This window comes from Oncorhynchus keta, chromosome 21 (genome assembly GCF_023373465.1).
Source record: "Oncorhynchus keta strain PuntledgeMale-10-30-2019 chromosome 21, Oket_V2, whole genome shotgun sequence".
Lineage (NCBI taxonomy): Eukaryota > Metazoa > Chordata > Actinopteri > Salmoniformes > Salmonidae > Oncorhynchus > Oncorhynchus keta.
In genome coordinates, this window is record NC_068441.1 from 17,670,522 (window position 1) to 17,683,868 (window position 13,347).

Below are 13,347 nucleotides of genomic sequence, written 5' to 3' on the forward strand. Positions count from 1 at the left end.
GCTCAACACTACCAATCTGAGTGAGGAGGGAATCAAAGTGCTGATCTGCTTTTTAATCAGAGCTATGTACTCGTCCGCAGGCTACATCTGACACCGAGCAGCTCCCCAGCCCTCCAACACAGCCTCTTGAAAGACTGGTGGAATCCCCCCCAAAAAAAAAAAAAAATATATATATAAGGCCCTGGTGGTGACAAGCTGAGCCCCACATCTAACACAGCCTGGTCTGTCTGTTTCTCTGTCTCTGTCATGAATGCTACAGGACGGTAGGAACAATAAAGACAGATAAAGCGATACCTGGCCATATCCGGCTACCAAACAATAGACAATAGGCCTAGTTGTTGACACTGTTCCCACTTCCCAACTCCCTCTTCCAATATAAAACATGCTTGCCCTAAACACCCATTACTAAAGCCTAAGCGCCGCCTACTGCCTTCTGTCTTTCTCTTCTTCTCTCCTCTGCTCCACCTCTTCTCTTTTCCCTCTCGCTGGCTCTTTCTGCTATTTTCTTTGGTGGCGCTCCTCTGAGCTCTTCACTGCCATAGACCACTGTGTTCTTTAGTCTCAGTCCCAATCCACAGATCTGTAGCTGGGGCCTCATTCAGTGACTCTGGTGACTGGCAGTGTGAATGTGCCGGCCTTATGTTTCACTCTGTTCCAGGTCGCTTTCCCCCATCAATCACAGGAGAAGAAAAATATATTGAGACTAATATTTATTGAAGAGCTTGATCAGATTTCCTCCGTTTTATCCCCAATACTGCTTCCTGTGACTGATGTTTATGACAATGATCTTTCCACAGGATGCATCAGCCTCACTGAAAATGTTGCTCTGTTTGTGTGACACTTCTAAGGAATCTGAGTTTGATGGGCCAGGGCCAGGTATTGGGCTACTAAAGCACAGCAGTGCTCTAGTGTGTGCAGCAGTTTTGGACAGAGGATGATGATTGAGATGTGTTTTCCAGGGAGGTTGTGGGGAGTTGGGATTGGAAAAGAGCAGTAATCCTGCTCCAGCATGGTGCTCCAGCATGGTGCTCCAGCATGGTCACTGGGAACTGGTATCTGTCTTCCTAGTATAAACAGTGGGATTGAACCCAGACTTATCCTGCCTTGTGATTTGACCTTCTCCAAATAAAGTTCCAGCTGCAGACGTTTCCATATGACACACACTTTAATCCAGCTGTAATTGGCAGCTCAGACCAGGGATGATAGGGAAATGACGGTTTTATTATTCCTAGATATGGAACATAGTGAGAGTTTGTGAGATGGGTTATGGTGCAGCGTATTCAACAGGATAAGGATCCCTCCAGATGTTTTTTTAGATTTTTTTATCCCAGTGTTACATAATGTATCACAGGATAGCTCTCAGGTAGCATTGGCATAAGGACATTCATAACTGTGTGAAGGTCATTCATAAGTGTGGCACCTCCTGTGTGTGAATTTTTCATGCGTGACTTTAGCTCGTAGCGAGTCCCCACACTACTCCATTTCCTCCTTTTACGGATGGGGAGACAGGGAGGGAGGTGGGTGGTGATTCTCTCAAGCTATACCAACCTCAGCTGGTTTGGCCCCAGTACAAAAACAGCTCTTGACATGGTCCTTGAGCAGGGGCTGCTGTGCATTCTGGGAAGGGTTCCACTGTGTGTGTGTGTGTGTGTGTGTGTGTGTGTGTGTGTGTGTGTGTGTGTGTGTGTGTGTGTGTGTGTGTGTGTGTGTGTGTGTGTGTGTGTGTGTGGCGGGTAACTGAGGTAAGGATGAAGAGGATATCAGGGAGAGTGAGTTTCACTGTAAATGGTAGTGCTTGACTGCTTTCTTTTTTTTTCTTACATGCGTACCCATGCACACACACACACCCACACACACACAGTAGTGTGTGATCACCACCCCTAACCATGGCTGTAGGTTTTCCTGCCACTCTCCCAGCAAGAGTAGAGGACCTTTAAAGAGCACTTAACAGGAAGTAGACCACTCCAGAGGATCTCAGGCAATTAGTGTGCTGTGAGCACGCTGTATAATTAAAGTTAAACACAGTACTGTACATGTTATGTTGTCTGTTGTCATCTCCACAGAGAAACCCTCACATGCGAGGAGGATGCACTAATGTATATTTATGCTCAACTGTGATCTGTGTTTGTCTCTTTTGCATTGTGGTCTCTGGACCACATGTCTCGTAAAGTGAGATGAAGCCAAACGGAATAAAACTGACCAAACATTAAATACAGTATGTAAATGGGGATATGTTCATATCTCATCTCTCCCTCTCTTCTGTTTTTATCCCAGCTTGTCCATCGGGCTTCTTCAAGCCTATACAGGGTGATGTATCCTGCATGCAGTGTCCAATCAACAGCCGCACCACCAACGAAGGAGCCACTAACTGTGTGTGCCGCAACGGTTACTATCGCACTGACTCAGATCCCTTCCAGATGCCGTGCACAAGTATGTACTATCGACCAACACACACACACACACACACACACACACACACACACACACACACACACACACACACACACACACACACACACACACACACACACACACACACACACACACACACACACACACACACACACACACTCTTAATTTCACACCCTGGTCCTGAGGAACTGAGAGGAATCAAAGATCAAAGGACACCAGAGCCTCTCTGAGCAGAAACAGAGGAGGCCTGTCAGAGAGCAGTCCCTCACATACACCCAGCACTGCCAACAGGTTTGGCCCAAAACACATAGGCCAGCCTACCCACCTCACATCACAGAGCCCTGCTGCCCTCAGCCAGAGCAGAGGTTACTGGGCCAGGCCATGCAGCATTGTAGTGGGACAGACAGGGAGAATAGACTAGGCCTAGATTCCTCTTGTCATGCCAATGAAGCCATTTGAATGTGTGGTTAACGGAGGGTCTAAGAAAAGAGAAAGAGAACACAGGCGGGATAAAGATTAAGGGGAAGACATGAACACAGAGAGGGAGAGAGGAATATGCAGTATATATAGTGTGCTGAGAGAGAGAGAGAGAGAGAGAGAGAGAGAGAGAGAGAGAGAGAGAGAGAGAGAGAGAGAGAGAGACACAGAGAGAGAGAGAGACACACAGAGAGAGAGAGACACACAGAGAGAGAGAGGAGAGAGAGAGAGACAGAGAGAGAGAGACACACAGAGAGAGAGAGGAAGACAGAGACAGAGAGAGAGAGAGACAGAGAGAGAGAGAGAGAGAGAGAGAGAGAGAGAGAGAGAGAGATCCTTTCACAACCGTGGCTGATTTTTTTTCTCCTTCCCTCCTCTGTGAAAGGGAGAGGGACAGAAATATTTGAGCGCCTCCAACAAAGGAGATTTGCATAAGCCCGGCTCTGGGAACAGAGCAGCTGTTGTGAATGAGAAAGCAGCGTCACGTCGCTGGTATTAAACGCAGCGGGCCCGGGATGATTAAAAGAGGGAAACGGGCCCATCTGAGTGGCCCTCAAGCTAACAGGGGCCATTAGCCGCCCATTCCAGCCCTCCCCAGGAAAGAGACGATGTTTAGGAGGCTGTTTTGCGTGAGAGAGAGCGAGAGAGAGACACAGAGGGCTTCAATGGGCATTGCTCCAGGCCTGGAGGTCTGTTAATGGGAGCCAATTAAAAGGGCGGTTAAATAAGTGATCAATTCAGGTTTACGACTTCATGGGCAGGGGGAATTTTGTTGTTTATCTCATTAGCCCTGGAGAGGGCATCCTCCCTAATTAGCTGCACATGCCCGTAAAAGATAAACAGTACTCATTGTGTGTTTGTTTGGGCTGTCAGTCAAATGTGATGCCATGGGGAATGTTACTTTCAACCAATAATGCCTCTATAAATAGTGGTTGTGTATGAGCAACAGTCACTTTCTCTGTCCTGCAGTACATATGATGCTCTGCTGTACATAACCAACAGATTGATACAAATATGTGACAACATGGACATGAAAAGTCATCCTATCTTCATGTTGATGTCCATTGTGTTTAAATGGGCTTCCTGGGGGAAGGATTTAGTTGAGCATACCAGGCAAAGACCTCAAAGAGACTGTACTGTATTTGTAGGAGTGTGGGTTCTCTCTCCTCCAGTGAAAGGGTTATTTGAGTAGGGTGATACTAGTTCTGGTATCCCTACCCTCAAGAATTCCAAGGACACAGGAAACCTAATTCCCCTGCCAACATCTGAATTAAATGTCATGAAGTAGTTATTTTGAACTAACTAGAGTACATTGAGTCCATTAGTTTCTTACACCTTAAATCTGTAGACAAACCACACTCCACATACACTATATATACAAGAGTATGGATACCACATCAAATTAGTAGATTCGGCTATTTCAGCCACACCCGTTGCTGCCAGGTGTATAAAATAGAGCACACAGCCATGCAATCTTCATAGACAAACATTGGCAGTAGAATGGCCTTACTGAAGAGCTCAGTGACTTTCAACATGGCACTGTCATAGGATGCCACCTTACCAACAAGTCAGTTCGTAAAAGTTCTGCCTTGCTGGAGCTGCCCTGATCAGTTGTAAGTGCTGTTATTGTGAAGTGGAAACATCTAGGAGCAAAAATGGCACAGCCGTAAAGTGATAGGCCACACAAACTCACATAATGGTACCGCCGGGTGCTGAAGCGCATAGCACATCTGTCCTCAGTTGCAGCACTCACCACCGCGTTCCAAACTGCCTCTGTACGCAACGTCAGCGCAGTAGCAGTTTGTCTGGAGCTTCATGAAATGGGTTTCCATGGCTGAGCAGCCGCACACAAGCCTAAGGTCACCATGTGCAATGCCAAGCGTCGGATGGAGTGGTGTAAAGCTCGCCGCCATTAGACTCTGCAGCAGTGGAAACGCATTCTCTAAAGTGATGAATCACGCTTCACCATCTGGCAGTCCAACGAACGAATCTGCATTTGGCAGATGCCAGGAGAACACTACCTGCCAGAATGCATAGTGCCAACTGTAATGTTTGGTGGAGGAGGAATAATGGTCTGGGGCTGTTTTTTATGGTTCGGGCTAGGCCCCTTAGTTCCAGTGAAGGGAAATCCTAATCCTACAGCATACAATGACATTCTAGACGATTCTGTGCATCCAACTTTGTGGCAACAGTTTGGGGAAGGCCCTTTCCTGTTTAGTATGGCAATGCCCCCGTGAATAAATCGAGGTCCTACAGAAATTGTTTGTCGAGATAGGTGTGGAAGAATTTGACTGGTCTGCACAGAGCCATGACCTAAACCCCATCAAACACCTTTGGGATGAATTGGAACGCCGACTGCGAGCCAGGCCTAATCATCCAACATCAGTGCCCGACCTCACTAATGCTCTAGTGGCTGAATGGAAGCAAGTCTCAACAGACATGTTCCAACATCTAGTGGAAAGCCTTCCCAGAAGAGTGGAGGCTGTTATGGCAGCAAAGGGGGGACCAAACTTCAAATGAATGCCCATGATTTAGGAATGAAATGTTTCGACGAGCAGGCGACCACAGTCTTTTGGTCATGTAGTGTATAAGACCACTGTAAATGCTTCTCACATTCCAAACAGAAACCATCTCAGTTGACTGTCTATTGTCTGTGTGTTTCCAGCGGTGCCATCGGCTCCTCAGAACGTTCTGTCTATCGTGAATGAGACGTCTCTGATACTGGAGTGGCAGCCTCCTAGGGAGTCAGGTGGCCGTGAGGACGTGGTCTTCAACATCATCTGTAAGAGCTGTGGAGGGGGCCGGGGAGGCTGCACGCGCTGTGGGGACAATGTCCAGTTTGTACCCCGCCAGCTGGGTCTGACAGAGCCACGTGTTTACATCAGTGACCTGCTGGCGCACACACAGTACACCTTTGAGGTGCAGGCCGTCAATGGGGTCTCCGAGCAGAGCCCCTACTCACCACAGTACTCCTCCGTCAACATCACAACCAACCAGGCTGGTGAGTACACTCTTCCTTATGCTCTCTATGTCTCTCTCGCAGGCACACACACGCACAATAACGCAGTTTCATATTCCTCTAGTGTGGAGTAAGTATGCATATTTGTTCTTAAACAGGAGTGAGAGGATTGTTGATGACATCACAGGCAGGGTTTGATGGCCTGTTGGTCCTCAGAGTGTGACCTCATCAGGGCTCTCAGACAGAGTAACTCAGCTTAGTGAGCACGACACTCCCTCCTGTCTCCCCTGACTGCTGCGTGGTGATTACAGTCCTAACATCTCAGGCCCTTGCTTCATCCAGCCACTCAGTTCTAGTGTTACTTATTAAGTTTATGAAGTCTTTGGTAATAAGCCTTGAATTCACTATGATCCCCATGCCCTCTACGAGCTGCCTTAAAACTGCACCCAAAATAGTAATGGGAAGATTAGTAAGAAGCCATTGTATTTTCAGTGAATAATAACCTCTAATGAAAAACAGGTCTGTTTGTGATTGGCCTTACTTGTTCATCTGTGGGATCTTGGAGAAACATGCTGCAATCAATGTCTACTGTAACTATGGTTGCCGTGCAGGTTTTCCACTGTGTGCTTTGTGGTTGTAAATGACTGCGCCTCCATTATTTAATCCAAGCAGCAGAATTGATTTGCTCTTTAATTGTCTGTATGAGACGCATCATTTGGTGTGCCAGGCTGTGCTGCCGGAGCACTGATGAGCGGGGATACAGGCTACAGGCTTTATCTACGCCAGGGCTTTGTGTCCTGTTGGCAGTATGAGTAAGTGCCTGTCATCTCTCATCTGACTGGCCTTCTATGACTGAGCTCCCCAAGGCCCTGTGTTACTGTGAATTATTAAAGTGGACATATAAAACTTCTCCCTCCAACTTACGTTCTTACGTGGATGTGACTCACTATGATTCAAGCGAGGAAGTTTGCAGAGATGCATGTAAGATAAAAGGTATTGAAAAGGAAGAAACAGTTTTGCATTCTGTGGGATACACTATATGGGCCTCATACAGCACATTAACACATTTGAATCAGATTTGTTTTTAAAGCAGCATGCAATACTAGTAGGTTGCATCCTGTAGTCAGTCAAATAATAATGCTTAAAAACATCTGAGTTATTGATATAACTTGTGTTTAAAATCGATGTCTGAATGAAAGAACCACCTCTTTTTGATGGTGTGTTTTGAAGTAAGTGGTTATTGTGTGTGTATGTGGGAGGTGGAGGGGGGTAATGACGGCCTCAGAGTGCAGTAAAGCCTTCTAATGAGGCCCCTGCCTTAACTCTCACACACTGGGCCACAAGTCTGCCACCCCTGCCCCAGCCTTCTCCCCCTTCCCCTGCCATAGAGTCCTGGCGGAAATTGGGGGGCTCTGCACTGAAGTGGCCGTCACTTTGTATTACAGCTCCAGAGCTCCCGCCAGAGAGAGCTGTTAAAGAGACTGAACTCTGGCTCACTCCCCCTCCCCCTGCCCTGTGACCAGCCTGGGTCCTGCCTGGGACAGAGGGCCGGTGCTGTGTGGTTCCACAGTGGGCTGGGGCCGGGGTCAGTGGGACCAGGGGCCCGTAATTGTGTCTGGTTTGGGAAGCTTGGAGGTTACATAAACATCATGTCACCCCTAATTAGCAGTTCTGGCCCCGTACCTCCTCCTTACCTTACAGAGAGAAAGTGAGTGTGTATGTGTGTGTGTGTATGTATTTTTGTTAATCAGACACGTTTGTAACCTAAAGCTATGTGCTGGGGGCTTGAAAGAAACAAATAAATAAGTAAATTGGATGTGACTGGCGTGAAAGTGTTCCTCATGTGAACGACTCCCGTCCTCGGCTGCTGGAATTTGTTGACGAGGGGGAAAACGAACGGGGTGTGAGGAGACAAGGGTAAGTTCTCATTCACCACCCCCAATCAAGCACATTACACATACTGTAACCCCCACCACACTCTGTTATGCTCATCAACAGTTTTCCTGTGACTGAGGACGTGCATGGTTGCCTAATAGTGCAGTATTTATTTTCATACTGTAGAGTCAGTCACATAATAAAGTGACGCTTGTTTTGTGAGGATATGACTAATTCCCACAAAATCAGAAAGGGTTCTGATTTTGGCCTTGATAAATAGCCCAGAAATCCTCATAATGATGAGTCACAACCAAACTATTCACTAATGATCAGCTTTTCTCCACCATCAAATATTGAAAAGAGATGATCAACGCAATGTTTCCCATAATATTTAATGGTGGGCCTATAAACAATGAAAAGAGAAAGAGCAAGAGCGAGAGAAGGACAGACAGAAAGAAAGGGAGAGAAGAGAGAAGTAGGGAGAGTTAAAAAAGGGAGAGGGGGAGAGAGAGGTAATTTGGTGTGACTCTGAGGCAGCATGTCTGTGGCAGAGGAGGGGTGGCAGAACAGAGTGGGAGTTTTTTTTAGTGAGACACAAATGTGTGACGATGACTTGATGAGTTAGGACAAGAGACGAAGAGAGGAGGGCAGTGATGAAACAAGCCCTCAGATGAGTAGTAATGCCCCAGTCCACCATCAGACACAGAATACTATCTGCAACCCTCTGGTAACACTATTAGAGCTGGAATGTTAATACATGAGTTGCTTGCCTGGGTTATACTGCTTTTGTGATTCATCTGTTGTGTGGCACGGGAGCAGCCTTAACAAGGCCTTATTGAGCAAAAAAATCAATGGTTTATTTTGGCTGTCTCCTCGGAGGCTGGAATGATACCCCTGGGCTGTGGGAAGGCACAGAAAACACCCACACACATGTAGAGTGGCTAGGGGTACAGGGGACAAATGGCTGAAGACAAAGCTAGCCTTTAGCTTGCTTTCATAATGATTAATGGGGGTTAATCATTCATAACACACAAAATCTCTCCCTCTCATCATCATTGCTAGGGGATGAAATGGTTGCTAAAATCCCACCACCCCCCTTTAAGTGTTTAACCAGACACATCCCTGACATCTCACTGGCAGCAAGTGATTTTGTCCTGTGCTCTAAAAGACACAGAGACCGCTAGTCTAAGTCCACTTCACTTCTCTGGTCCGACACACACACACACATGGACACACACACACACACACACACACACACACACACACACACACACACACACACACACACACACACACACACACACACACACACACTGAAGAGCTGTTTGATTAAGTGAGGAACACACATAAGCCCAACACCAGAGCTTTCAATGACTGACTGATAAATGTTGTGGTTCTGAGAGGAATTCATGTTATCACCGTGTCAGTCATGTCTGCCGGGAATGTCTTTTACACCAATCACAAAATAGATAATGAATGGTATAGATGATCAATGATAGTGTCCCATGTTGTGTTGCCTTACAGGCAGTGAATCACACTGATTCTACAGTAGGTGCGAGGATAGTCATGTTTTGCTCAACAGTGATTGCCCTGGTCATCAATAGTTACAGTGTACGTATGGTCGATGCAACAATGTTCCCTCATCCCTCAATCAAAACCATTAGCATTCTGCCTGGGACTTCCATGGAGCCCTGCAGTTGATGAATCAGACCTCCTTAGTCAATTTACTCATTTATGCTTCTGACTATGTTCTATACCGTGTGAAGCTCTATTCAATTGTAGAGGACATGTTTGTTTAGGCGTATCATTAGCCCAAGGTGAGCCAGGGAAGCTGCTGCTAATACAATGAGGAAGGAGACCGACTGAATTGGTTTCTTATCGGGTGAGCAGCTCATTGAGGGACTGAATCCCATTACTCAGCTCATGGGTGGCTGCTGTAATCTGGCGCACCACTATCATACCGTTGGGGAAGATTTACCACTTAATTATCCCCTAAATTACCAGGGCAAACTGTAACCAGCCAATTAGAAACAAACTGTAACCAGGCCACTATGGACAAACTGTAACCAGACCACGAGGAACAAACTGTAACCAGGCCACTAGGAACAAACTGTAACCAGGCCACTAGGAACAAACTGTAACCAGGCCACTAGGAACAAACTGTAACCAGGCCACTAGGAACAAACTGTAACCAGGCCACTAGGAACAAACTGTAACCAGGCCACTAGGAACAAACTGTAACCAGGCCACTAGGAACAAACTGTAACCAGGCCACTAGGAACAAACTGTAACCAGGCCACTAGGAACAAACTGTAACCAGGCCACTAGGAACAAACTGTAACCAGGCCACTAGGAACAAACTGTAACCAGGCCACTAGGAACAAACTGTAACCAGGCCACTAGGAACAAACTGTAACCAGGCCACTAGGAAACAAACTGTAACCAGGCCACTGGGAATTAACTGTAACCAGGCCACTGGGAATTAACTGTAACCAGGCCACTGGGAATTAACTGTAACCAGGCCACTGGGAATTAACTGTAACCAGGCCACTGGGAATTAACTGTAACCAGGCCACTGGGAATTAACTGTAACCAGGCCACTGGGAATGAACTGTAACCAGGCCACTGGGAATGAACTGTAACCAGGCCACTAGGAACAGACTGAAACCAGGCCAGTAGGAACAAACTGTAACCAGGCCACTAGGAACAAACTGTAACCAGGCCACTAGGAACAAACTGAACAAACTGTAACCAGGCCACTAGGAACAAACCAGGCCACTAACTGTAGGCCACTAGGAACAGGCCAGGCCACTAGGAACAAACTGTAACCAGGCCACTAGGAACAAACTGTAACCAGGCCACTAGAAACCAGGCCACTAGGAACAAACCGTAACCAGAACAAACTGTAACCAGGCCACTAGGAACAAACTGTAACCAGGCCACTAGGAACAAACTGTAACCAGGCCACCAGGCCAACAAAACTGTAACCAGGCCACTAGGAACAAAGGCCACTGGGAATGAACTGTAACCAGGCCACTAGGAACAAACTGTAACCAGGCCACTAGGAACAAACTGTAACCAGGCCACTAGGAACAAACTGTAACCAGGCCACTAGGAACAAACTGTAACCAGGCCACTAGGAACTAACTGTAACCAGGCCACTGGGAATTAACTGTAACCAGGCCACTGGGAATTAACTGTAACCAGGCCACTGGGAATTAACTGTAACCAGGCCACTGGGAATGAACTGTAACTGGCCACTAACCAGGCCACTAGGAACAAACTGTAACTGGGTAACCAGGCCAACAAACTGTAACCAGGCCACTAGGAACAAACTGTAACCAGGCCACTAGGAACGAACTGTAACCAGTTCAATAAGAACAAACTGTAACCAGGCCACTAGGAACAAACTGTAACCAGGCCACTAGGAACAAACTGTAACCAGGCCACTAGGAACAAACTGAAACCAGGCCACTAGGAACAAACTGAAACCAGGCCACTAGGAACAAACTGTAACCAGGCCACTAGGAACAAACTGTAACCAGGCCACTAGGAACAAACTGTAACCAGGCCACTAGGAACAAACTGTAACCAGGCCACTAGGAACAAACTGTAACCAGGCCACTAGGAACAAACTGTAACTGGAACAAACTAACCAGGCCACTAGGAACAAACTGTAAACCAGGCCACTAGGAACAAACTGTAACCAGGCCACTAGGAACAAACTGTAACCAGGCCACTAGGAACAAACTGTAACCAGGCCACTAGGAAACAAACTGTAACCAGGCCACTAGGAACAAACTGTAACCAGGCCACTAGGAAACTGTAACCAGGCCACTGTGTAACCAGGCCACTAGAAACTGTAACCAGGCCACTAGTAACAAACTCAGGCCACTAGGAACAAAACCAGGCCAAACTGGCCACTAGGAACAAACTGTAACCAGGCCACTAGGAACAAACTGTAACCAGGCCACTAGGAACAAACTGTAACCAGGCCACTAGAATGAACTGGAACAGGCCAACAAACTGTAACCAGGCCACTAGGAACAAACTGTAACCAGGCCAACAAACTGTAACCAGGCCACTAGGAACAAACTGTAACCAGGCCACTAGGAACAAACTGTAACCAGGCCACTAGGAACAAACTGTAACCAGTTCAATAAGAACAAACTGTAACCAGTTCAGGCCACTAAGAACAAACTGTAACCAGGCCACTAGGAACAAACTGTAACCAGGCCACTAGGAACAAACTGTAACCAGGCCACTAGGAACAAACTGAACAAACAAACTGAAACCAGGCCACTAGGAACAAAACTGAAACCAGGCCACTAGGAACAAACTGTAACCAGGCCACTAGGAACAAACTGTAACCAGGCCACTAGGAACAAACTGTAACCAGGCCACTAGGAACAAACTGAACCAGTTCAACTGTAACCAGGCCACTAGGAACAAACTGTAACCAGGCCACTAGGAACTAACTGTAACCAGGCCACTAGAAACACACTGTAATCAGGCCACTAGGAACAAACTGTAACCAGACCACTAGGAATGAACTGTAACCAGGCCACTAGGAATGAACTGTAACCAGGCCACTAGGAACAAACTGTAACCAGGCCACTAGGAACAAACTGTAACCAGGCCACTAGGAACAAACTGTAACCAGTTCAATAAGAACAAACTGTAACCATAACCAGGCCACTAGGAACAAACTGAACCAGGCCACTAACCAGAACCAGGCCACTAGGAACAAACTGTAACAGGCCAAGGAACAAACTGTAACCAGACCACTAGGAACAAACTGTAACCAGGCCACTAGGAACAAACTGTAAACCAGGAACAAACTGTAACCAGTTCACTAGAACAAACTGTAACCAGGCCACTAGGAACAAACTGTAACCAGGCCACTAGGAACAAACTGTAACCAGGCCACTAGGAACAAACTGTAACCAGGCCACTAGGAACAAACTGAAACCAGGCCACTAGGAACAACTGTAACCAGTGAAACCAGGCCACTAGGAACAAACTGAGGCCACTAGAACAAACTGAAACCAGGCCACTAGAAACTAACTGTAACCAGGCCACTAGAAACACACTGTAATCAGGCCACTAGGAATGAACTGTAACCAGACCACTAGGAATGAACTGTAACCAGACCACTAGGAATGAACTGTAACCAGGCCACTAGGAACAAACTATAACCAGGCCACTAGGGACAGCTTGGCTGCTCCAATGGGCATTGCTGAGGAACACTGGTGTAGGGCCAGCCAGGTAAACCTCTTCCAAGAAATGTTTATGCTCTGTCCAACTTAGCGACATTGTCCAATGTCACCACAACTAAATGAAAGCAAGCTAAAGCAATGAAAATAGCCCAATAAGTTCAAATTTGATACTCTTGATTCTTTATTCCTCTTATGCCTGGCTTTTATATTCATGCCTTCTAAACTACAGCTCGAAATAAAGGGGGTGTTTTCCACACCTCTGTTGTGCTTTAGTGCTGCTAATGTGTCCAGCATTCAGTTGTAGAGGGAAGTGGGCAGAGAGAGGCTGCTCGGCTAGCCAGCATAGGATGCTGGGTGTGCGGTGTGACAGTAGGTGTCAGGAAGGGCACATATGGAAGGTGCCAG

At 46.9% G+C, this 13,347-nt stretch overlaps 1 protein-coding gene across 9 annotated transcripts in view; it reads left to right on the forward strand.

The window, feature by feature from the left end:
• Positions 1-13,347, forward strand: part of LOC118400208 (ephrin type-B receptor 2) — a 158,077-nt gene that overhangs the window by 110,552 nt on the left and 34,178 nt on the right. For all 9 annotated transcript variants that reach the window (XM_052473398.1, XM_035796835.2, XM_052473401.1 and 6 more), the window contains exons 4-5: positions 2,275-2,430; positions 5,555-5,890. In XM_052473398.1, the coding sequence (XP_052329358.1) occupies positions 2,275-2,430; positions 5,555-5,890 (492 nt within the window). The remainder of the gene's footprint in view (positions 1-2,274; positions 2,431-5,554; positions 5,891-13,347) is intronic.